The sequence below is a fragment of the Brienomyrus brachyistius genome, unplaced genomic scaffold (genome assembly GCF_023856365.1).
Source record: "Brienomyrus brachyistius isolate T26 unplaced genomic scaffold, BBRACH_0.4 scaffold104, whole genome shotgun sequence".
Classification (NCBI taxonomy): domain Eukaryota; kingdom Metazoa; phylum Chordata; class Actinopteri; order Osteoglossiformes; family Mormyridae; genus Brienomyrus; species Brienomyrus brachyistius.
The window spans coordinates 366,331-391,475 of NW_026042379.1; the positions used below are offsets into that span (position 1 = coordinate 366,331).

The window sequence follows — 25,145 nt, forward strand, 5'->3', positions numbered from 1 at the left end:
ATATATATATATATATATATATATATATATATATATATATATATATATATATATATATATATATATATATATATATATATATATATATAGACTAAATGGCACATTTTCAAAGACGACAAACGTTCTGGTGTCTTAAGATGGACTGACATCCCGTCCAGAGCGCCCCATGCCTTTTAGCGCCGTACTTTCATGGACGTGGTTCTGGCTCATCGCTACCCAGGACTGGATAAGCAGCTATGAATGGTTGGAGGGAAGAATCCTTTCCTACAGTTATGACAAACTATCACAAGGTGACGCCTGTGAGTAACGTATTAGGATTTACTTAGCGATACTCACTTTTCTGTGAAGCCAATTCTTCATTGAAGGCTGTCAGACTTTAGAAAGACTCACATTTCAAGTAACTGATCGTGTTTTCGGGGGGTCAAGGCTGCAAAAAAACTCATACATTGTATCAGATGACATAAAATATGTTTTCAATTTTAACTACTTAAATAATGCTGAAACATAGTTGGGGCATAGCTTAAGCATTTGAGGCAAAGCATAAACACCAGACAATTTCCAAGCAGTACTCAAAACTATTATAGAACAAAAACATTTAATATGCTTCTAATTGCAAGGCTGTTTGTCCAACGTTCCACCAGAAACTGTCTCACCCCCTAATCAGCCCAACTTCGGAATCGGGATCCAGCCCAGAGCAACAAACAGCCCTGATGCTAATGGCTGGTTTTCTAAACTGATGTGCCAGTGACTCTGCTATTAACACAGCGGACATTTGTATTTATGGAGTTTTCATATTCTCAATTTTTTTTTTGCGAAAAGATCCTACAGTAACTACCTCCAGTATCATTTATACATATCAGACAATAACTCATCAATTCTCAATACACTAGGTGCACGTTATAACATCACAGGACATAATAAAACATGTTTTATTAAGTGACGTATTTAAACTTCACATCATTCATTTTCATTTAAGAAATAACACTAAAAAACAAAATTGAAATGATTACATATTAAAATACAATAAAATATCATTAAACGCAAGTAAATTTCATAGTAGCCTAATACCTTTCTCTCAGCGCATGTTCTCCTCATATTGAATGCGTTTCCTCTGCGTCTAAGTAGGCGAATTGGCATCTCTAAATTGCCCATAATGTGTTTGTGTGTGTGTGTGTGTGTAAGCTGTGCGATGGACTAGCATCCTGTCCAGAATGCCCCCTACCGTCTACCCTATGCGGCCTAACATAGGTACCCCTGTACAATGTACAGGATGAGCAGGAGGCAAACATAAAAGAGACATTTTTTAGTGTTTCATGTCTTGAGAGTGGAGTTTCCCACATTATGGAAATGGCTTGAAAGTAGCCTTCGGTTTATTAAAACGCCCTGCAAGACCGTATTGCGTGCAGTATTTCGCTTTCCATTTCGAATCACGTGTATGTGGCTGATTTTGGACCCGGGTCCAGAAGTGAATGGCTGCATAAGCATCCAATCAGTGGTGTCGTCGCGGGAATCAGACCAATGGCGAGCTACTTCCGGCCGCTGAACCCACACTGTGATTATTGTTGACTTTTTAGCTGTCCTAATGCGCTTGACTGGGAGAAGTGGTGTGTGATTGGTCTCGATCATGAGCCCGAACTGAAAATCACTGTAATGCCCCGGACAGTTCCGCGATTTTTAAGGAGAAGATTACGTCCGTCTAAAAAGGTAAAAGCAAAAAGAAAAACACATGTATGTTTGCTTTCTAACCGTCTTTAGCAGTTACAACGGGAAGAACAGCCCCCAGATGGCGAACTGTGTAGATCACACGCAGAAACCTAGTTTGGTCTCGTCGATCATTTAGTCTCCTCGGTCTTTTAATTAACCGGCCGTATAATAATCGACACTGCGTTACAGGTAAGGCTGAATATTTTTTCAATACACTTATTAATTTACTTAGCAGATGAATATGATCTGCACGTGCACACGGTGTTATCATGCTACAGGATTAGGCAGATTGCTTTTTAATGAACTATTTTGCTAACTCAGAATGAAATCGCAGGCCGGTGAGATAAGATTGTAAGATTATCCAGCGTGCCAGACGGGTGGAGCGGGCAGCCAATCAGAAGCGGCCTTCTGACGAGCCTGCTTGCTTATCCCTGCTGATGTCCTTTCATATGTTGCACTGCAGCAAAACAGCCCAGATCTCAAGCAATACTGACGATGCGTTTATCTGTCATAGATTGGATCCTTCCACTCAGATTAGGGACAATTTGGATTTGCCTTACACCAGATCTCAAGTAAATAAGCAAAATCTGTCTCCCACAATATAATACCCTCTGTCGACAGATTATATTATTTTTTGCCAAGTAAAAATGTATGCCCTTTACTGTTAGAACAGCATGAAGTGTTGGGTCTTTATGATGTACACTGGAACTAGATAGGGGTGTTATAATCAAAGACTGCCTGAGAGGGTCTCTGATCAATGATCTCCACAAAGATGACTGACGAGGCCTTAGTTTAAGGAGAGACCGGTAAGGTCAACGCTGAGCATTGCTCTTAGGTTAATGCTCTCTGAAGAATGCATTGTGAAAATGGAAACTAACTAGTGAGCTGATTAGATCAGAGCAAAGTAAATCCATTCTTACACAATGGGGGGGGCATTTGAACAAAGCCCTTCTTCAAAATACTTTAGTTTAATTTCGTTTGGCATTAGATACGTGAAGGTGGCTTAGTTATCTTTTTGACATATACAGTGATCCCCCGCTATATTGTGCATTTTCCCCTATCGCTGATGGGTCTGGAACGTAACTTCCGCGATAGGTGGGGGGGGGGTCACTGCATCTATAAAGTTAGATGATTACTAGATATTCTGACCTTAAACTCGTGTAAAAACAGGTGATGGGTACAGTTGTTTTAGCTATATAACAAAATAAATCTAGATAAGATTAGATTATATTCAACTCTTGTCAGTGTGCAAAGTACAGTTCAGGTAGTGAAACGAAGCAGGGTTTTTAAAATGAATGTTCAAGATAGTGTAAAGTGCTAGAAACAGCTGTACAATAGTTTACTGTGATAGCTGTACAATTAGCTTACTGTTGCTAAGCCATTGAAATGCCCATTAGCATTTTTGTTAGTCATGCATGACACTCAGATTTATGGTTTCAATTTCCTTCTTGGCCTTCATGTTGGGTTCAGTGGCTGCTGGAGGCATCCTTGCGTCGTAAATGAAGGCACCCTGCAGGTCTCCACAAAAATCCAACCAATATGTTACACAGAGCCATGGACATGCAGAAAGTCTATTAGCTTTTGAGGGATCTCATATTGGTGTGTCATGGTGTGAGTTCAGGGAACATACCAAGCTGAGGTATTGGCATCTGTGGATCATGGTCATTCACAGTGTTTGGGAGGTAATTCAGGGTTAACCTTCTTCATTTTAGTGCTACCATTATGGAGCTTTTGGCAGGAAAGGTAAGATAGCCTTTGCAGGATTCGGGGCCATGTTCTCCAAGGGATTCCTCCTCCTTTATTGGTGCAGACGGAAAAGGAGCTTTAGACAGATCTGGAAGGACTCGTCAGCAGTATGGTCTTGCCTGCATTGGTCCAACGTGGCCTTAAGTGGATCGCTGTAGAGCAGTTTTTTCCCGATCCAGTCCTCGGGGACCCACGGTCGGTTCATGTTTTCGCTCCCTCCGAGTTCCTTGCCAGACAGTCCACGTTTTTACTTCCTTCCAGCTCCCTATGGGAAGCTGAGTGAGAGCAAAATCATGGACTGTCTATGGGCCCCTCAGGGCCAGATTGGGAAACACTGCTTTAGAGGACCACCAATGCTGTAGCTCAGGGGGGTGCCCAACTCCAATCCTGGGGGGCCAGAGCCCAGTGTAACTTAGTTCTTTCCATGTTCCACCATAAATGATTCAGCTCAAGAGCTTTGTAGTAATTAGCACAAGGAGTTGAATCAGGTGTGTTAAATGTAAAATGTGCAGGACTCTGCCCCCCAGGACTGGAGTTGGGCACCCCTGCTGTAGCTTAAAATTGGAACTTTGAACAGAACACACCTAATTCCTGTGTTTCTAACTGCGAGCAAAGGACCTAATCTGATTGTTCAGATTGCTCAATTGTTGAAATTGTTCATGTGCTTAACCTTCTGTACAAGTAGGGGAAATGTCCCCCAAATTCAGCACATTCTTCAGCAGGAAACAGACTTCATTTTGTTTACTGAAATGAGGAATACAGAGTAAATGAGGTTCAAATTCAAATAGCATGTGATTAGAAATGATCATTAAAGAGTCAAAATTCTGGAGACGACTAAATAATTAGGGGACAAAATAGGACTTAATACGTGAACATGAATGACCTTGCAAGGAATTTGGTGTGACCTAAATATATCTGTGTGGATCTTCAAGTGGGTTTTAAACATCAAATAAAGATGCAGTTCTGACACCAGTTCTGAAGTATGTTTATTCATAAAATGTAATAATTGAAAGAATGCCTTGCAGTTTGAGGTAACAAAAGCCCACAAGGATTGACTTTTAATGTGTTTCCAAGTGTGAAGTTCAAGTTTATTCCGTGTGTGGATGGTGACTCCTAATGATTTTACTGCCACGTAATTGGTTTTATTGCTGTCGTTTTTAAATTAAAGGTGATTCTCAATCATTTTCCTTGTATGATTGGTGACTTTTTTGATTCAATATTAAGGAATTTGAGCTTTAAATGATTCAGTTGGAGTCTTAATGGCTACAATATGTCTTTTATTTCGATGCGTTTTTATTACCTTTTGAGAAGATTCAGGATCTGAAAGAGTGGAAGTTTCAGTTTATTTCAGCACTGTAACCAAAGTCGGGAAGCTTCTCACGGTTTAACGTCTGTAGATCTAGATCAGTGTTTCCCAGTGCGGTCCCTGGGGACTCACAGACGGTCCATATTTTTGCTCCCTTCCAGACAGTCCACATTTTTGCTTCCAAACCCAGCTGCCGTTCATACGGTCCACATTTTTGGTCCGTCCCAGCTCTTTTCCAAACAGTCCGTGGAAAACGTGGACTATCTGTGGGTCTCCGCGGACCAGATTGGGAAACACTGATTTAGATATTGAAGTGTACCTGACTAAGTTCCTCCCTCACATCTACTGATCAGACCTATGTTTGGATTGTGAGAGAACTCAGACAGAAATTTGCTCATGTCTCTCAGGAATTGCTATCTGAACAATGCTGCTGTCCTTGGCAATGCTGATGCTGTCCGCCACCCAGATCTACACCATCTTCACGGTGCAGCTCCTCGCTCTCCTCCATCTGCTGCCTGTGGAGGCCGACATCTCAGTGGTGAGCAGAGCTTCTCCTTCCGCAGGCTCAGACTGCTAGAGTCTGGCCCGGCATGGAGTGGGATTATCCACGCTGAACTTTACTGGCTACTTCAACCCACTTCACATTGGGGTTTTTTTATCGGCTTTCGTTGAGTCACACAAGGAAAGATGTCGATATGATTTAAAACAATATTGTGTAAAATTGTTTAGTATTTACTTAGATTGTATTGTTGCATCGTTTTTAACACTTCTGAAAACTTCTTTATTTCAGTATTCCTTTGACAACAAAACCGAGAACTTTGATGATTTGCCAGCTAGATTTGGTTACAGGCTGCCCAGTGAAGGGCTTAAGGTAAGGTTCTCTGTTGGGGGTCTGTTTAGGCATTCTGAGTCATGTTGAAGTACAGTGGAACACTGCAGATGTCACGTTGTTTTCATGAATAATGAACGGATGCTGTGTTAGCAGATACAGGGCTAAATGGAAAGTAGTGCTTTGACAGTGTTTTACAAGCTCCTGATGGCTGTTCTTGCCCCCCCCCCGACAAACATTCCTCCATTAACCACCTTTCATCAGTGAGCAGGATTTTGGGCTGGTTCTTTTTTATAATGAATTAAAATGCTAATGTTTTGGTGCTATGGAGACCGTATTCTGTCCTCAAGAACCTGTGGGGAATGCACACAGTGTTACAGTTACAGAGTAACATTCAATAGTGTAGATTTATGGAAAGCGTGGTATGAGAGTCAAAACACTCAGGTTGCATTAGTAGAAATGTAGTATATCGGTATCTTTTCAGCACTTCGTTCACTTTAGGGGGTGAGTTTAAACACATCGGCACCCCACCCCCCCAATTTCTGTCTGTCGAGCATGATGAGGCTGAACCCTAACATCCTTGATTATTGGTCACCGCCTCTTCATACAGCAGTGAGCACTCGGTCTATTACACGCTTTCATTTCGCATTAAATGGACTTGGAAAGCTGGAATTACATCTGCCTTTTAGTCTCCGAAGAAATTAATATACCAGGAAGCTCTGCAGAAATAAATGCCCTTCTGTGCGTTTGATAGTAATAATATTATGGTTTTGTAAGAAGAATAATGTGTTTCAGCGCTCAGGTGTGTAGTGGGGATTAGAACTTACGTCAGGCAGGTACGAAGGGGAGCGTGATCTATCACCTGATTTTTTGTTTTTGTTTTTGAATTTGAATCAGTGGGTTTGGATCCTGCAGCTTTCTGCCGTCTGCCTTCGATTTGTTCTTGCCAGTTGCCATTTCTCTGTGGTGCCGATCAAACCCGGAGCCCCCTGGTCGGGCAGGCCGCGTTTCCTTGGCGACCGCCGTCTCCCATAGGAGCAGTAGCTGGAGTTAATCTCGGTCATGCGCCTCTTCGGATGATACTCCTTGGCTCAGTTGGTGCTGAAAATCTGAACTTCAGCTCTGTGTATTTGCCTCCCTGTCGCTTTTAATGATCTTATGTAGACTGTGTGCGGAGTGGTGTCCGTGTTTTCATATTCCCAAAAAGTTACCCTGACTGCTTGTTGAACAAATTATTAGCTTATTTTTTTATTATTTCATAACTCTAGCTTGTAGACAAAAAGGAGTGAGTTGTTGGGTAACTAATGATTGCAGTCACTGAAGAATTAAATCAGAGCACAGAACAATATAAAAAACGTGGTTTGTTATTATCAGTTCATCCATCCATCCATCCATCCATCAAGCCATCCCCTCGCCAGCCCCTGTTTTAGCCGCACATTTTGGTCAGGGTCACTGGGTGCGTTAGACCAACGTGACTAAAATCGACAGCATTTTGCATTTAAATATGAAGCATTTAGGTTGTACTGCTGTAGCCGTTGTGTTTTGGTGGCTGCTCTTTGCAGAATGGCTCAGGAAGACCTTTACCTGCACTGGAGCACAGCACCGATTTAAACACCAGCAGAGGTCCTGTTACCCTGTGCTTCTAAGGTTTTGGGTAAATATTGGCATGTATGGCAAACTCCAGGCTCTCAGAGAGGCTAAGAGGTGTTTGGCAAGAGGCAGTTAGTCCATGACCGTGACCTGCACATCACCTTTAATATGCATTAATTGTTGTGATTTTTTTTTGGGGGGTGGGTGGAGAGCTGTATGGCCCTGTTTGTGAAGGGGGGGGCAGGTATGTAATTTGGTGGCAGATTATCAGTTAAAGAAGTCAATGTGTCCAGGGGTCCCAGTCCTGATCCTATTGGGAGTCTATGGTGAAAAACTGTTGTTTCAAAATAATGTTTTTTTTTTTTTTTTTTTTAGCAAATCTGACCAGGCTGGGGAGGAAATAACCTAGAAGTTGGTAATTAAGATGCCAAAGGCGTCAGCAGTGTGTAGGGAACCCAGGGGGCTGAACACTTACGCAGTCTGCATTTCGGTTGGATGCTGTATAATAGGCGCTTGTTCTGAGTGGCCACAATCAGCCTGTGGATCTGTGCAATATGCAGAAGCTTCTATAATTTCCCTGTTTTTTTTAGTCTTTTGTCTTTGCTGTCCTGGAAACACAGAGAGTTTGGCTCACTTTCTGCCGAACGATATCATGTATTCATGAACAGTCTCTCAAAGTACGACAGGAATTAAAGGGGCAGCTATTCACAGTCACTGAAGCTGGGGGGAGAGTCACTGAAGCTGGGGGGAGAGTCACTGAAGCTGGGGGGAGAGTCACTGAAGCTGGGGGGAGAGTCACTGAAGCTGGGGGAGAGCTATGTGCAGAAGCAATGTGCAGTCCACATTCCCCCAGGCAACCGGTCATTTCCTTAAACACCTTGCACTATTGTCATGCTTGTTCTTCTCGATTCGACTGGTATTTAGTGTATAACCTGGAGAATAGCCATTTAGGGGTAAGGGGCTTATTTATTTGAGTTTGCAAGAGGAGCTAATCTGCTAGCTGATATTATCATTGCAGCATATACAGAAAACTTTACAAATGTGAACCCCCAAGAACAAATATAAACCCTGGCCTTTCTGTGTGTGGCTGGTCACTCATGATGATGTCTGTGTGAATCTCAAGGAGTCTCATGTCAATGACCTTCTGGAGAGCTAGGATTTATACTACCAGCAGAGGGCAGTGTAAGCAGTATAATTCCCCATGTGGTACTTGTGTTTTTTATGTTGAACACTGATCAACGTGAGTGTCAGATGCAGAAGCTGATTTGGGTTGTTGTGTAAATCCCAGAAGGAACCCCTCTTCAGATACCCTTCATTACCCATGTTTATAGAGATACAGATTTCAGCTGGCGTACTGGCAAAGAAATCACTTAATAGAAAGAACAGGTGATACACATGACATTGTGGAGGAAATCGGGCAGAAAAGACCCCTTTCATCCATCCATTTTCCAAACCTCTTATCCTACTGGGTTGCGGGGAGTCCGGAGCCCATCCCGGAAGCTATAGGCACAAGGCAGGGAACAACCCAGGATGGGGGGTCAGTCCATCACAGGGCACATTCACACACCATTCACTCACACAATTTAGTAACTCCAATTAGCCTCAGCATGTCTTTGGACTGTGGGGTGAAACCGGAGTACCCGGAGGAAACCCCACGACGACATGGGGAGAACATGCAAACTCCACACACATGTGACACAGGCGGAGAGTCTAACCCGGGTCCCAGAGGTGTGAGGCAACAGTGCTAGCCACTGCACCACCATGCCGCCCACGACCCCTTTCAACTTCCCATGATTTAAAATAAGCTTTTATTTATGGAAACTAATGCTTGCACTTGTTTATGGGAGCAGATTGTATTTCCCATTTGCTATCGCAAGAATGACTGAGTTCTCTTGCTTGCATGGTGTGGATTTCAGATTTCTTTAGGGCAGATGTTGAGGTGAAGAATTTACATAAAGTATCTGACCGACAGACAAGACATGGATTACTTTTATCTGTTACATTTATGAAGGTTTTGTGCCAAAGTTAATGTTTTTAACATTGTTAATGTTGCTAAACTTCCTGTTTCCTGTAAATTAGGATGAAATAAAGCGGAAGATGACAGGGAATGATTGATTTTCAGAAGCGAGCGTACGCTGATGTCCCAGTTAGCAACTCCATTCGTTTTAGAGAGACCCATTGATTTGAGGCTGCCGTTATTTATATATTTACAGGAAGCCACCCTATAATCTGCATGACTTCTGCCTGATTTCATAATATCAGTCTTGGTAGAGTTGCTGCAGCCGGTAGGGGGCAGCGTGGCCTGGATAATCCGTTCTGCTGTCGTGCCTTTTGAGCTCTGTTGCCTTTCAGATGAGGCGCGAGGGTCTTAGTGACTGCTGACTAGGTGCAGCTCCCCATTGGCTACCAGAGGCGGCCCGAATTAAGGCGCTTTTAGCTTTTATTTCAGGGCCTGAACAAAATTCAGAGCAGAAACGGCCGACTGCTGAGGGATGCGCTTTGGTTCTACTGCCCCCCATCCACAATCCATCCCAGTAAATTTATGTGCTCACAGGTCACTGCAGGGTTATTACTGTTAGTGAAAACTAATCTAGGGTTGGCACGGTGGTGCAGTGGTTAGCACTGTTGCCTCATACCTCTGCGACCAGAGTTTGAACCTCCGTCATGGCTTCATGTGTGTGGAGTTTGCTTGTTCTCCCTGTGCTGTTGTGGGGATTCCTCCAGGTATGCCGGTTTCCCCATACAGTCCAAAAAAACCCTTTAATTGGAGTTCATAGGTGTGCGTGTGTGTGTGTGTGTTCCCTGTCTTGCGCCCGAAGCCTGCAGGATAGGCTCTGGATCCCTTCAACCCTGAATAAGACAAGTGGTTTCAGAAGATGGATGGATTGTACATAACATGTGCTGTGTATCTGTGTAGGATTCGTTAACAGCCAGACACAGGAAATAGCTCTACAGTTTTGTCTACCCTTAGAAACACATTTTAAAAAACTTTTACTTAAATATATAAAAACTAAATAGAAATAGAAATACATTTAAAAAAAAAAAATCCACTCAAACTAAATTGGGTTTCAAATGAAAATGTAAAATAACAATAAAAAAAAAAAAGAAAATCAAAATGACAATAACGTTGGTTGACAGCCATACCCATCCCCCCCCCACTCGCTAATTGCCTTGCGTTTTCCGTTATCTCTTCGAGATGCGAGAAATGTGCGGCAGCAAAATAAACTTTCATTTAGCAGTTTTAATACGAATTTTAATTTCCTGACTGTTACAGATCAGTGCTGATATTGTAGGGGCCATAATTCCTGATATGCTGCATGCTGTCGGTCGACCCAGTAGGATTTTGCTTGGTGTGGAAGTTCTCCCTGTTTCCCCCTTATCATCGCGACAGCTTATTGATGGGCAGATTTCAGAATCACACGGGTCTCTGTTGATCTGCAGTATAATTTCGTCGTCACATCAAAGGTGGACTCGGGCAGATTGTCATTGGCTGAAATGAAGATGCCTCCTGATTGGCTGTCCCTTTGCAGGGCTTCCTGATTGGTGCGCGGCCCGAGAACGCCTGCGAGCCCATCGAGCCCCCACCAATGAGGAGCAACTCGAGTGGCGCCTTCGTCGTGCTCATCAAGCGCTTCGACTGCAACTTCGACGTCAAGGTGGGCGTCTACTAGCTGCTGCCGCATCTGGCCTGACACCTCTGTGGTCTGGGGGTCTGGATTCTATGTCTCTGCGGTCTGCATGCTCTCCCCATCTTTTCTTCGGTTTCCTCCAACAGCCCAAACACAAGCTGTTAGGTGGATTAGTGTCACAGTTGCCCGCAGTGTGCACCCTGCGATAGACTGGCATCCTGTGGTGGGTGTCCTCTGTCCAGTGCCCTCTACGTCCTAGAATAGGCTGTGAGACCAGTGCAGCCTGGTACTGGAGCAGGTGATTGACTGATTGTAACATAGTTCTTCTGCTTACTTTAATCCACATGGGCGATTGACTGAGATTTTAACTCAGATATTTGTTTACCTCACAATGCTTGTGTTCTGTCAGTCGCAGAACAGGCGGAAGGAAGCGTGCTGCTCTGCAGGGAACTGACACAGCCTGTGTGTTACACAACGCTTTTATTTGCTACTCTTTAATATTCTTAGATGGTTTGCTATCAGAAATTCATAATAATAGTTAATTTCATACTGATTGCTGGTTACTTGAATGCTGGATACGAGAGCTTTATGGTGTAGATAGATTTTTGTTGTGTGCATGTGATCACAACAACTTCTTCACTTTTCCCAGCATTAATCTCATTGTGTTTTTCAGTTTCCCTCCCCCATATTGCGATTCCCTTAACGAGTGACTGTAACTGAGCCCGTCTCTTCACGTCGATACCAAGCCAAGCCGTCCTTATCGCACTCCGCCTTAAAGAATCGCCGCGTAATGTCACCCGAGCCACGCCACTGCGGGGGATGTGTCAGCGCACAGAAAAATGTGGCAAAGCGTTTTTTATCTCCCCCCCCCCCCAGTGTTTCACCTTCACAAGGCAAGATCTCATTTATGTGCAGCGCCTTACGCGACAGTGAGAGGGATGGCAGGGAACGTAGATTCCCCTCCGGGCAGGATCTGTCTGGGGCCGTGGATCTATGTGACGTGCGAGCTGCAGCCAGGGATGGTGGCTTTCAAGCCGTAAATAACGCATGCAGGTTCCGCACAGTGCGAGGTGTCCCGCAGGCAAGGTCAAGATCCGATTTACTCTGGGTGTACTGCATCTGGGAGCGGGGTCTAATCTATGAAGTGGGCGGAGCTATCATACAGTACATTCAAAGAGTTACAGGTGCCCCCCCACAGCCTCTACAAGGTCTAAACAGCAGCACAGAGGTTTTATCGGCATAACACAGGAAGTAATCTTTGTGTTTGGGTCAAATTAATGAGTGTGGAACCTGTTACGATCCATCTATTCATCTTATACTCTGCTTGTCCAGTTTAGGGCCAAAGATGACCCAGGAGCCTATGCCAGGAAGCAAAGTACACCCTTTCAGCCCAACCTGGATGTCTGTGTCATCTATTTGTAATTTAGTGGTGGTTTATCTTGGTTAGTTGACGTGCGGGTCCCCGAGCGGTGATGTGTTGGTCTGGAGGGTGTCTGTCACCGGAGACCGGGTGGGACGGGTGGGGCAGGTACATCCTGTCCTCTGTATGAGTCTCAGCTAAGCGCCCACTGCTGGGGGAAGGGGTTCAGGACAGGGAACCAAGGAGCGTGTCCCTCAGTTCACTGGCTGAATAGATGTGGGCGGGGTTTCGGTTGGCCCTCCCACTGCCCTCCACGTCTGAGCCGTGACTGGGCACATGCACGTTCCCTCCCAACGCCCGTCTCCTGGGCAACCAGCACTGCGGGGAGCGTCTGCTTTGTGGATAGATATCTTATTGTTCTTCGTTGATATTAAACCTGGTTCAAAGACCATGACTCAAAGCTGGCATTTCTCATCAAACACTGTGGCATAAAAAAGGCCTTTGAGACCAGAGCTGGGAAAAGCATTTATTCTGTGCCTTTGGGTGTGCTCTCAAATAGGTGAGTCGCAGTTGCGCCAATACATGGGCGTAACGCTCTGCAGCTGGGGTGTAAAAGCCATGATGATGTACGTTTTATGTCACAACTGTAATATCCTCTACACTCTACTGCCGTTGTCTGTATCCTACGCACCGTCTGACTCAGAGAGGGGAGTAAAACTGAAGTGGTGGTTGTGATCTCACATAAGTGTCTGTGTATATGTGTGTCTGCCTGTGTGTGGGCCTGCATGCCTGTGTGTGTGTGTTTCTGTGACTGTGCCTGTGTGTCTGTGTATCAGTGTGCCCGTATCTGTGTGTCTGTGTGTGTTTGTGGCTCTGTTAACACACACACACACACTTTTATCTTTGTGGGGACCGTCCATCCATTTCTATGGGGAAAATCCTAATCTCACCATGACGATCTTAAGCCCTATTCAGTTCTAACTTTAACCATAAGTAACCAAACAGTCACATATTTCTATTTAATTGAGTTTCACCTTGTGGGGAACAAAAAAATGGTCCCCACAGTGTCAAAAGGTCACAGGTTTTTATCTGTATGCTGTACATGACCACATACACACTCATACACACACACACAAATCTAGCATCCAGTTCAATTTTGAAACAGCCCTAAATTATGATTGGTTTCCTGCTCGCTGACTTGCCAGGTTTATCTAATCTAAGGGGCTGCCTAGCTGGTCTACTAAGGAAATTCATAGAAACTGGGGGGTGTGTCCTACAGCCAGTGGTAATGGGGTGGGGGGGAGGCTGGTGGTCCCACATGGCAGGAAGCATATTTCAGGACAGCAGTGTTCTGTGGTGCTTTCTTTGCATGCTCTGTGCCTGCGGTTTGCCCTGTATAGCAATGCTGTAAGGCACTGCAGTAATTACTGATGCTATCAGCCAGATCCATCTTCTTCTGAGGAGCCTGCAAACAGACTAATGATTTGCTTTAAATGCTGTTTTTAGAGGGGGTGGGGAAAGTTAAGTGCTGCCAGGAGTGGCCCTGAGTTTGGTATTAATACCCATTTTTCAGGCATTTGTGAAATGTACAGCAATGCTGCAGGACATACTTGGTGATCTAGTCTTTTTAGCAAATGCATTATGGGTAATTTGCAGAAGTTGCTGCAGTTTTCTGTATAACACAAATGAGATTAGGGGAGGGATAGGATCACCCTGCAATTTGAGTTGGCAAACTAAGTAAGCAAACTAACTTGCCAGGCAGGTCGAATTACATTGATATAATATAATGTAAGCTCCCCCCCCATATAAAAGGCCTGGGTCATACTGCCATGTCAACAGCGTACATGACGTTCGAATTTCTGCCTGTACAAACATCCTCCCCTGCAGCTGGGGTACAGTTTTACCTAAGCTGACCTCCAGCTGCCGTTTCAAATGTTTCGCTGTTTCAGTTGTTATGAAATGGAAACCCTCTCCTTTTAGAGGTTTAATGAGTTTGAACTCGCATTTGGCTCTGTGACGTGTTAGCAGATGTACAGTGACATCTGTGTATTTTTAATTTAGTTGTTTAATGAACTGAATTAAAACGACAGAGTATTTAAATTTTTGCGACTAATCAAAGGGCGGCACGTTCATATTCAAGTTAAATGATCGCTTGAAAAAAGCAGAATGTCTGCTTAACGTTCCCACTCGTCTTGGGAAACCTGGAAACCTGTAGATGTTTACATATTCAAAACTTCATATGGCAGTATTATTTGTTTGCTGACATATTTTTCCAGGACATTTTGACTTTTTCTCTCGATTTCCATGTGTTTTCCATAACTGGAAAGTTGCTTGACCATTTTCCAGGTTTTCCAGGACAGGTTGGACCTGTGTTAAGACGTATAAATATGATCGGTGTGTTTTTTTTAATTTTTTTTTTTTTAAATGTATGTATGATTTTTTTTGGAATAAAAGAAATGAAAATGCCAAAAATCAAAGCATTAGCAATGCCGATCCCCCCCCGGCTGATTTTGACACGATCGTGCAGTTTGTCCACTAAGAAGTCTCTTGGGGCAGGGCCAATGGAGGGAAATCTGGGTAATTTTCAGTGCCTGGGTTCTGACGGGCGTCGTTAATCTGTGAATGCCGGCGCTCAGATCTCCTGCAACATCACCCACAGAGGCGTGTAGGACATAAATCAGGGGAACGCATCTGTTTACATAAGCCAGTGAAAGCATTGCGGATTCCAAGGAATTCTTGGCTGCTAATAAACATTTTACGACCAGACGCGTGGAGGGAGGTCACATGACGGGAAGTCGGAAGTAGGCATAATGAGATGTTTGGTCTCTGGTAGCGGCCAAGGCTCCACAATGCCTGTCAGTGCACCCTAATTGGTGGCGTACTAGCTACAAATTAGCCATAAAGCTAATTTGCTTCTAATGGCGACCACACTGTCTGAAAGAATCAATGACCCTGTTCAGCTATAGACATTCTTTATCTTCTACGAGAGTGGCTTCTGCTGTAAAATGACGAAAGCACCGCGAGAGACCTCAAACGAAATTAACAGCTAAATGCTTTTTTTTTTTGTTGTCGTTAGCAGTATTATAAGTTAATATAGCTGATGTCAGTGTGCTTTATTTTCCGGCGTATTCCTGTCACAATCTGCGGCCTGGACGTGTCTGCTGTGATGTCGTCGTCATTGTTAACCACGATTTATCACTTTGGCTTATGAGTGCTGCTCGGGTTCACACTGAGACCACGAAGGATTCACAGTAGATTCTGAACGAGCCTGGGGGGTCACATTCGCTTGTTAAATTGCTACAAATAAATGCATTATGTTTGTTGATGAATTACTGTTCGCTGACATTAAACTTGGGGGGGGGGGGGGGGGAATTAAGATACCTACTGATTTATATTATTTCTGGAGAACCATTTTATTTCTTTGTCATTGTATTAAAATAAGTGCTCTTAAGGTCATCATTGGACTTGTAATTTTTTTTATTTATTTATTGGGCTACATGAACTGCCAGTTATCGGCGTGGGTGAGAAAGCGTTGGGACTTCGGCGCCTGTAATAAAGCTCTCGTCCCCCTCCAGGTTCTCCACGCGCAGAAGGCCGGGTACAAGGCCGCCATTGTTCACAATGTGGACTCGGATGACTTAATTAGCATGGGATCCAATGACTGTAAGTGCTCCAGAACACACAAACATGCACACGTACCGATTTCATTTTACTGGGGCTTTAAAAAGGGGCCAGATCAGATCGCGATCCACATCCCAAACAAGCAGACGATCACGCCTCCAGTTCACTGCTGAATGGTTCTAAGTCCTAAAATGCTGCCCCCCACAGTACCTATTCATCTCGGACTGTTATTCCTTCTACCTCCCGCTTATATTTTATTGTTTGTTTATATTTCTACTTGTATACTATAATACACCATTGATTTGTAGTATTGAGTACTGCCTACTCCCATAGTGCATTGTTGATTGAGGCTAAATTGTGACGTGACAATGAATCCGAATCAGCAGTGCTCATCCATCCATCAACCAGATATGTTGATTGAAAATAAGAATGCATATTTATAATATGCAGTGCAGCGCAGTGCTTTCCAAGACATTTCCCGTTAATTGGCTTATTTCATTTCCAGACAAACGGCCCTCCCTCTCTGCCTTTCTCACTATCTCACGCTTCTGTTAGCGTATTGGCAGCCTCTGCATTGTGGTTCCTCGGCACGTTCCCGGCTTCTTGCTCGCATATGCTTTTCCACGGCGGTGAAAGAACAGCCAAGAGTGTAGGGATCTGACAGTGACAGTGAGAGCGCCACCCTGCTGTGACAGCTGCAGGACCCACGTAAACAACACAACTGTGATGGCTGTGAGCCATCCAGACGCATATGTTTTTCAGAACACTTCATTAATAGAAAACCCTAATTAGCATATGTACGTGATAATAATGAGGAGTGATGGCTCGTATGGTTGCTATGGCTTCAATTTCTGAAATTATTACTATAGACAGACTGTGCACGAAGTAAATCTTGTGTTAAGTATTGTGTTATTTTAACTTAGCCAGTATCACTAATGGGGTGATATTCTATTACAACTGCTTCCCTGGTTGTTCTTTCAGTGGATATTTTCAAGCAGATAGACATTCCGTCGGTTTTTGTTGGCGAGGAGACAGCCAATTCCCTGAAGGAAGATTACACATACGACAAAGGGTGAGTGGCTTTGTGTTTTCTGTGTACGTGGAGCTCCGAACACGGTGTGCTGTGATGTTGGATTAAATCTGCTGAAACTGCATAATTAGATACCTCCTTCCGTATCTGTCCATCTTCGGACTGCTTTTTCTGGACAGGACTATGGCAGGCCCATAATCTGCCTACATTATATGGCCAGAAGTATGTCGACACCAAGGGCATGTGGAAATCAAGGGTCCGGTCAGCGGATTATTGCTATGATAGCATGTAATGGAAAGCCTTCCCAGAAGAGTGGATGCTAAGACACTCCTAGTGGGATCTCCTGTCAGTCAGGTTGGGTATAGATGTTTGGTGATCAGGTCCCTTTTCGGTGAATTTGTGTGACCCACCACTGCACAACTGATCTTGCTCCCAGACCTTTTGACCTTCACAAGCGGTTCCCTTGCAGTTGACTGGGGCAGCTCTAACAGGGCAGAAATGTGGCAAATGACTTGTCAAAAAGATGCCATCCTATGATGGTGTTGAGCTGAAAGTCACTAACCTCTACGGTACAACCACCCACTCTGTACTAATGACTGTTGCAGGTGACTATGTGACTGGGCGCTGAATTATACACCTGTGTTAGTGGGAGTGCCTTAACTAGGCAGTTCCTCTAATTAATCGGGGTGTCCACCTACTACGGCCATATAGTTTATTACCAAGTATGACTAGTATTACTCATTGCTTTATATCTAGACCATAACCTGATATACCACAGTATATTGCTTTTCACTTATAAAAATTGCATTGAAAGATTGAAATTAAAGTGTTGAATCGAACTTCCTTGATTGCATTTAGTAGGAAATAAGTGTTTTCTGTCCTTTTCATTCAGTACATTCGCTGGGTTGTGCAAACATGCAGTATTTCTACACCTTGCGCGGTAAATTGGTTCCGCAACCCACTGCGATCCTTCAAAGCCGCGTTCATCGTATGTAAGACCATTAGATAAAAATTGGCTATTCCCAACCTGTCGTACACTTTAAATCATGCCTAGATTACAGAACTGCACCTATCCGATGTAAATTCAGTGCAAAAGCAGTACAATAGCTGTTGGAATGTATTGTTTTGGGGAAGAATGAAGACGGAAAAGTAGGTGCAGTTAGGGTGCTGGCCAGTGCACAGGCACGCCTCGCTCAGTCCACCCTTCAGCACTTTGTGCACCAATTTGAAATAGTGCATCTCGTTTAGTTTTTTAAGCATTTTTTAAAAAATATATATTTTCGAACCACGATTGTTCAGAACTGCATAAGATGTGGGCTCGGGGTATATGGGTTACATTATAAAATGCACTTACCCTACAAAGCGGTTACATCAGCAGTGCTATCTTTAATGCCCTCCAATCGCTTTTTGTTCATACTGCCCCTAGTGGCCACATTATCCTCATGCCCGAATTCACCCTGCCTTTGGAGTACTACCTGATCCCCTTCCTCATCATAGTGGGAATCTGCCTCATCCTCATCGTTATCTTCATGGTAAGTGGCGAGCGTCTGCACCGTACCCATTCAGCCAGGAAGCCCTCGGCTCCCACAAGCTTGGCTCCCCGATCGACTTCCTGGCAGGAAGGCCGGCTCTCATCTGCGCCTCCTGTGTTTCAGATCACCAAGTTCCTTCAGGACAGACACAGGGCAAGACGAAGTCGCCTCCGTAAAGATCAGCTAAAAAAAATCCCCATTCATAAATACAAGAAAGGTGAGGGGGGGGCTGTGCTGAGGGAGGGGTGATTAACATGAATCGCAGCTTCTGGATGGAATGAGACCAGTCGGTTTTACTCAGCCACGTCATTGACTGAGGCGTCGTTCGTCGTTTCCTGTGTCCGGCTGTCGACTTCAGCTTCCTGCGATTCTGTCAGCATCGGATTATAACCTACACTGGCTTCCCACACGTAGGGTTCATGGGAGGCATTCATTTCAAGGTCACACATTTGAAATACCGACCTCTAACAGGCTAGGTGTCCCATTTTAAGAAGCATTTTTCTTAGAATGATTTGGCCTGTTTTTTTTATGTGAAATGTCTTTATCCACTGATGTAAGACAGCCCCAAGTCCCAGGAGGCTCTGCTCTTACATCCTTAAGGTACTTAATCTGAATTGCCTCAGTTAGAGGAAGAAAAACAGTCTGATCCCTCTGCGCAAGGGTGGGTGGGGCTGAACTTTTTTTTTTTGCTGCTGAATTCTCATTGGCTGCTTTGACTTACTGTATTGCAGTACCACACTGCCTTGTTTAAAGTAGAACCTGTTGTACCAGTCACATGACTCTTTTATGGAGTGACTGGATTGGGGTGTAAGAGCAAGAGCAAATTGCTGCTCTCTTGGCTGGAAGAAACCAGAAAGCAGCCAAAACAGAATAGTGCTGCCTTTTCGGGTGGGGGGGGGGCACATGGCGAGTGGGCCAAATGAGGATCACCGCGGTAACCTGCGCCTCTTCCCGCAGCCAGACGACAGCCCTTCCCTTTAACTCGCGGGACGTTTTAAGGGATGATGTCAACGTGAGCTGGCAGCTCAGAGGTGGGCAGTACGCAGAGTTTGGCAGGAGGAATGTAGCAGGCGTTTTCAATGGCACTCTGGAGTCTGGCGAGATTGCCATCCTCCTCTGATACCCGAACGCAGAACTCCGGCTGGCTCCGTGACCCGCGGGCGGTACCACAGGGAAAGGATCCAGCCCAGTACCCATCTGCAGGTGGACCGGCAGTGGTCCATGTGCTCTATGGACTCAAAAACACCGGTGATATGAAGCTGACATTTTGCAGATCACACGTTACTGGGTGACTGTTTTGCTCCCTTGCTGAATAATGTGATAATTTAGGACCCCTGCCCCCACCACGCATGGCACCACGGCACATCCATACACATCCACTTATGGTAACTGCAACCCCCGCCCCCGTTGGAATACTCAAATAGCCGTCAATCCAAATTAGGTTCCAGATTCATCATGAGCCAGTACTGCGTAAGCGGTAATGGAGCATGAATGGGTCAGTCAAAAACAGCATCTCAGTTCAGTCCTCAGGGCCCCCCCAGACAGTCCACGGTTTTGCTCTATCCCCATTCCCAACACACGCGAACCAAAAAACTGAAGAACATTGAATACCTGGTTCAGATGTGCTGATAGCTGGCTTCCCTGTTGACTTGTCTCTGGGCAGCCGAGAGGAGTGGATTGAGAAACACTGGTCTAGATCGTACACAAAGTAAAGACTGAATAATTTTAATACCCAAAATGTTCTTCTGGATGGTTGTAGCCCAAAACCAGATGGCTCATGATTTTATCGATTTAATGGCAGCAAATTCAACTGGACACATAGATGTACACATGTACTGTCAGTGTCTGAGCATTAGGTTTTAGAGAAATGTTTTTCCAATATATAGAATATATTGAATGGCGGTTAGCCTAAATGTTCGGTTAATTCTCTGCATAGAAGAATGTTTAGCGTAATTCTCAGCAATGAAGGCTGATGTTAAAATATAGGTGTGCCTGTATTTATCGACAACTGGGCAGTAGTGTGTAAGTTAAAGTAAAATAATCTTGACTACACTTTTGTATTCTAACAAGTTAATAGTTTAATAGTCTAGGTGGTGTTACAGCGACGCGCAGAACTGCTTCACGGCATTTTCCTGACGTGTCCTCGCCTGTTAACGTGTCAGGGTGTTCCCTGACTATGCTGTTCTTTGGTGCGGGGGTGAACTCCACTCCGCTGAGGCCGGGCTGTGACTCTACAGCTCCGCAGCGTGTGCTGTGTCGACAGGAAGCCACTCTCTAATTAAAGGCTCGGGAAGCCAGCTGCTGGCACTCACTGTCTGCCCAGAAGACCCAGAAGTGACCTAGACCCCCTCCCCCCCCCCCGCTTAAAAGCCTGCTTTTCCTGTCTGATGCTCACCGTGATCCTGCTGACACCACTTCCCCCATCCACATCTGCCTGCCCCCCCCCCGCCCCACCGGGACGTGTCCGTTACTGCGTCTGGTGTGACTGTCTCCTTGTTATTTGCACCGCACAGCCCTCTGCTCGGAAGATCTGGGCCACAACAAGACATTAGCTCGCCTCCAGGTCTGTCGGCCAGCCCCCACCCCCACGTCACTATTTCTCATAAGGCCTTTGCTCCCGAGGATGTGGCCGTGATGGGACCTTTCCCTCAGGCCTCAGAGTGACAGTTCGGAGGGGGAGTGGCTTCAGACTCCTGACCCTAGATGGAAAAGACAGTCTGCTTCTCTAAACACCGAGCGGTGGCTCTTCCCTCACCAAAAATAGCACTGTTCAGAAGATGTGCTCATTTCAGCAAACACCTGCCTAATGTATCTGGACGCAAATCTGTGTAAATATGGATGAACGCCTTCTGCTGTACCATAAGCAGAACGAGGGCTGGCTGATCTGATTGTTCGGTTTTTGGATCATGGAGCTCCCTGTGTTCCCTTTTGTTCTTTGAGGTGTCTCTCCTGCCCCGATGCCTTTTTGGAGTGTAGTATGAACCAGAAGAAAGAGTAGTAAATGTGTGCATGTGGGTAGGATTGGGGCCAGAAGTAAATGGAAGTTTAGCGTTCTGTGAAATTTCACTGAGGTGTTGCCCGACTTGCTTTGACATTTCTAAGTTCTCTTGACGCTTAGAGCTCTTCTAAGGTGGCAGCTGAAAGCAGTCTTGGTCAACTTTTTTTTTTTTATAGAACTTCCCTTCTCTCTCAGCATCTGCAGTCCTTGCACTTCTGTTGAGATGGTAGCTGCATTTCATTGCCATTGTACTTGTGCTCTGCATGATGACAAAGTTGAATCTGATCTGAACTGCACATTTTGGTGAATTAGGATTTTGGCTCCCACTTCCGGAGTCAAATATATGGAAGAGCACATTGTAGCTTTTTTTTTTTTTTTTAAGTTTACGTGGTATTACCACTAACGCTTGGTTGATTTCTGAATCTGCCGTAGTACTGGAAATGCCCAAAATGTCCTCCTTCAGATTACTTCTAAATATAACGGTTACCCTCAGTATTTCCTGTCTCTGAGCCGCTGTGATTCCTTTGCAAACTCCCCCACCTCCTTTCCAAATAATTTCTTTCCACTCCACAAAAGAATCACATTCAGGGACTAACATCGAATTCCTAATGCAGAGGGAACTTGCAATTAATGCTTCGGCCATATATGGTCACATGCAGTCTTGGCCTTGTCCCTGAGATGGAGGCAAAGCGCATTCATTTATAACTTGCATAAACACCGAAAGACATCAGAGAGCTGCCTCTGCTGGGGAAAGGATCAGGAAAAACATTCTGGAATTTCTAGGGAGTGCAAAGTGAATTCCGGCGTATCGGTGCACGCAGCATTTTCCTGTGTTAATCCAAGGCCTCTGGAACTTAAAGAACAGACAAAATGCTAATGAGATCCACTCGCTTGTAGTCTGGAACTTTCAGAGGGAAATGCTTAAAATACTTCTTGCTCACTTCCAGTTCTTTCCCATCATAAATAAACAAACTCCTTTTTTAATAAGGTGGTCTCTTCGGTAAGGTGATTTTGTGCTTGTTAAAGTTGAAATTAACGCAGTGATTACTGACGCATCTCTCCTCTTGCAGGGGATGTATATGATGTTTGTGCCATTTGTCTAGATGAGTACGAGGAAGGAGACAAGCTACGCATCTTGCCCTGTTCTCACGGTGAGGACAACCGTAGTCGTGTTTGTCACAAAAACATGCACTTCCACTAACAATAAATGGCACTTGATATTTCTTGTTGAATTAAGGACATTGACACTATGGTCAAGGGCATTTTGAGGGGCAGGGATACCCTGGCAGATTCGTGGGGCCCAGGACTCCAGTGGGGCCCTTGAATATGTAAAATTATATGCAAAATTGGGTGGGGGGGCCCAGAATTTCGGCGTATGCTCCTGACCAGAGGTGGAAATTTCCGGTCCAGAAAGTAAAAATCCAACCAACCAGTTGAGTACTCTGTGAATGTGACTCTTTACACTCAACTGGTTGGTTGAAACAAAATCTTGGTCTGGACTTGTATTCTCTGTCCTTGACTGTTATTTATATTGACTGATTTTGTGCCTTCTCTGCACAAACACTTCAGCTTACCACTGTAAGTGTGTGGACCCTTGGCTGACCAAGACGAAAAAGACGTGTCCAGTATGCAAGCAGAAGGTGGTGCCGTCCCAGGGAGACTCGGAGTCCGACTCGGACGAGGGCGACAGCAGTCGTGACGACAATGACGAGGCGTCCGAGAACACGCCCCTGCTACGGTCGTTGGCCTCCACCAGCACCCAATCCTTTGGCACCATGTCGGCCTCGCTCTCCTACCACGAGCGGGACCTGGAGTCGTCCGAGTATGAAGAGGATGACGATGACGAGATGGACAGTAGCGGCAGTGAGGAGGTCACTGTGGAAACCGTGGTGGTTCAGCTGCAACAGTCTCGGCACGGGCCGGGGGAACCCACTGTCTGACCCCGAAGAAAATCTGCCATCGACTTTAGTGATGTCAAGTAGGATTCCGATATCCATACTACAATCAGTATTTTGTTTGCCAGTTTTGTTTGTAAATCACTATTTGTGCACATCACAGCCTGGTCGCTGGACACGACAACAAACGGAGGATCCAGTGTAGTAGTGACAATTTCTTTCCCAGGAATTTCTGTAATTTGAAGTATATGGTTACCAAAGATGGTCATTTCTGTAGGATGCTAAAAAGAGTTGCATTGCACATAACAGAAGAATATACTTCAGCTGTGTTGTACGAACTGTTTTTTATATGCTGTAAATTTGATGAGCTTTTATCTTCACTGTGAAAGGAAAGTCACGTAACACTGTGTGCTTTTAAAAGCATAGACCTTTCCTAACACTTGTCATGAATCATGAAGGATCACAATGTGTACATATAATGTATAGAATTATACAAGAGACGGAATTACAAAGCAACTTTTTCAAAGCGACGATAAACTTTGTAGTCTGTAAGCGTGAAAGCCTCTGTATCAGAAGGTAGGGATGTTTTAGAGAAACGTAAAAAAAAAAAAGATTAACTCAATGAATAAAATCTTAATGTACTATGCAGTGTTATTTTGTAAACTTCAATGTAATTTCTAATGTAAAGCAGTTTTAAAAGTTGGCATTATGAAGACGCTTATGTAAATTTCTGTGCTGTACGACGTGAGAACAGATAGCCATTAATAGATCAATATTGTACTTTGACGCTGGTAAATGCTGTGGACCACTCGTGTAAGTCCAGCCAGTCAAGACGCGCTGTGTTTCCATTAGAGCATACTTCCTTTCTGAAGAGAAATGGAGAGACGTCATGAAGTTCAAACACACCACTTTTTAAGTTATTTTTATTAGTGGGTCACCCTCTCGCCTCAAGATGTCACCGTTAGCAGGAATGTGCATTTGACACATCTCCGCTTTATATGTAGTTTGCCAACAAACTGGAATATTCTAGTTGACTTTTATATAAAGATTATGCATGTGCAATGTATTTGTGCGCTTAACTCCATATGTATTAAAGTCACACTTTCACTTGAAATCCTGTTCATGTTTTTTTAACTTTAGCCAAATAGGCCGACTGAGGTAAAACCTTGTAATGTGTATTTTAATAAATTGTGATCAAAATACTACTGTAACAAGTGGCCAGCTAATATGAAACGGATACACCGACACTTTTTTTGTGTATGAAATTTAAACGCAATGATATGAAATGGATTTTGGGTGTCTTAGCTTAAGATATCCTGGTTAATACAGATTTAAAATGATCATTGATAAGTGGTTGGAGTTGTGCAGTTGGTGACTGAACTGCACGACTGTACACAATAGCTTAGGTTTCGTTATGAAAATTTTAACAGATGCTCATTACTGTAAGCCTACCTTAAAACTGTCACTATTACCTATGTCCCATATAGACATTCCTAAGAAAGGGTAACAGTGGTATATGATTTTAACAACTAAATAACCTTTTTCAGCCATCTCCATTTCCCCCATATTATAGAATGGACTTTTTCACGTTATCTTTTACTCTGCTTTTCTGATTATTGTGGCAAGAGGCTTAACGTAGCTAATGGAAGATGATTTCACTGCTATTGTCAAAGTCTCGCTTCATCGAAATGCTTTCTTTGTTCACTGGACGAATCCAGACTCTCAAGCTATTCTATAAAAGTAATTTGCTGTGTATGACTCACTGGTGCTGGAAATGTCCACGTCATCAGTTTTGACACTAGCGGCTGAGCCTATCAAAGCTCTGTACTTTTTAACAACACAACACTCTTAAGGAAATCCCAGTATGAACATTTGTGGTGTCAAACACTAAGACTGTATGCTGTA

General features: G+C 44.2%; 1 protein-coding gene across 2 annotated transcripts; it reads left to right on the forward strand.

Annotated features, from left to right (window-relative positions):
* Positions 1 to 1,558: 1,558 nt before the first annotated feature.
* On the forward strand, positions 1,559 to 24,354 carry LOC125727592 (E3 ubiquitin-protein ligase RNF13-like). Of its 2 annotated transcripts, none has more exons than XM_049004421.1 (10): positions 1,559 to 1,704; positions 5,164 to 5,294; positions 5,547 to 5,627; positions 10,706 to 10,831; positions 15,740 to 15,827; positions 16,767 to 16,857; positions 18,242 to 18,347; positions 18,471 to 18,564; positions 22,416 to 22,496; positions 22,915 to 24,354. In XM_049004421.1, the coding sequence occupies exons 2-10, from the start codon at positions 5,181 to 5,183 to the stop codon at positions 23,283 to 23,285; spliced, it is 1,152 nt and encodes a 383-aa protein (XP_048860378.1). In that variant the 5' UTR covers positions 1,559 to 1,704; positions 5,164 to 5,180; the 3' UTR covers positions 23,286 to 24,354. The 2 variants fall into 2 exon arrangements, with proteins under 2 accessions (XP_048860378.1, XP_048860379.1); XM_049004422.1 differs by lacking the exon at positions 1,559 to 1,704 and adding an exon at positions 1,744 to 1,893.
* The last annotated feature ends 791 nt before the right edge of the window (positions 24,355 to 25,145 follow it).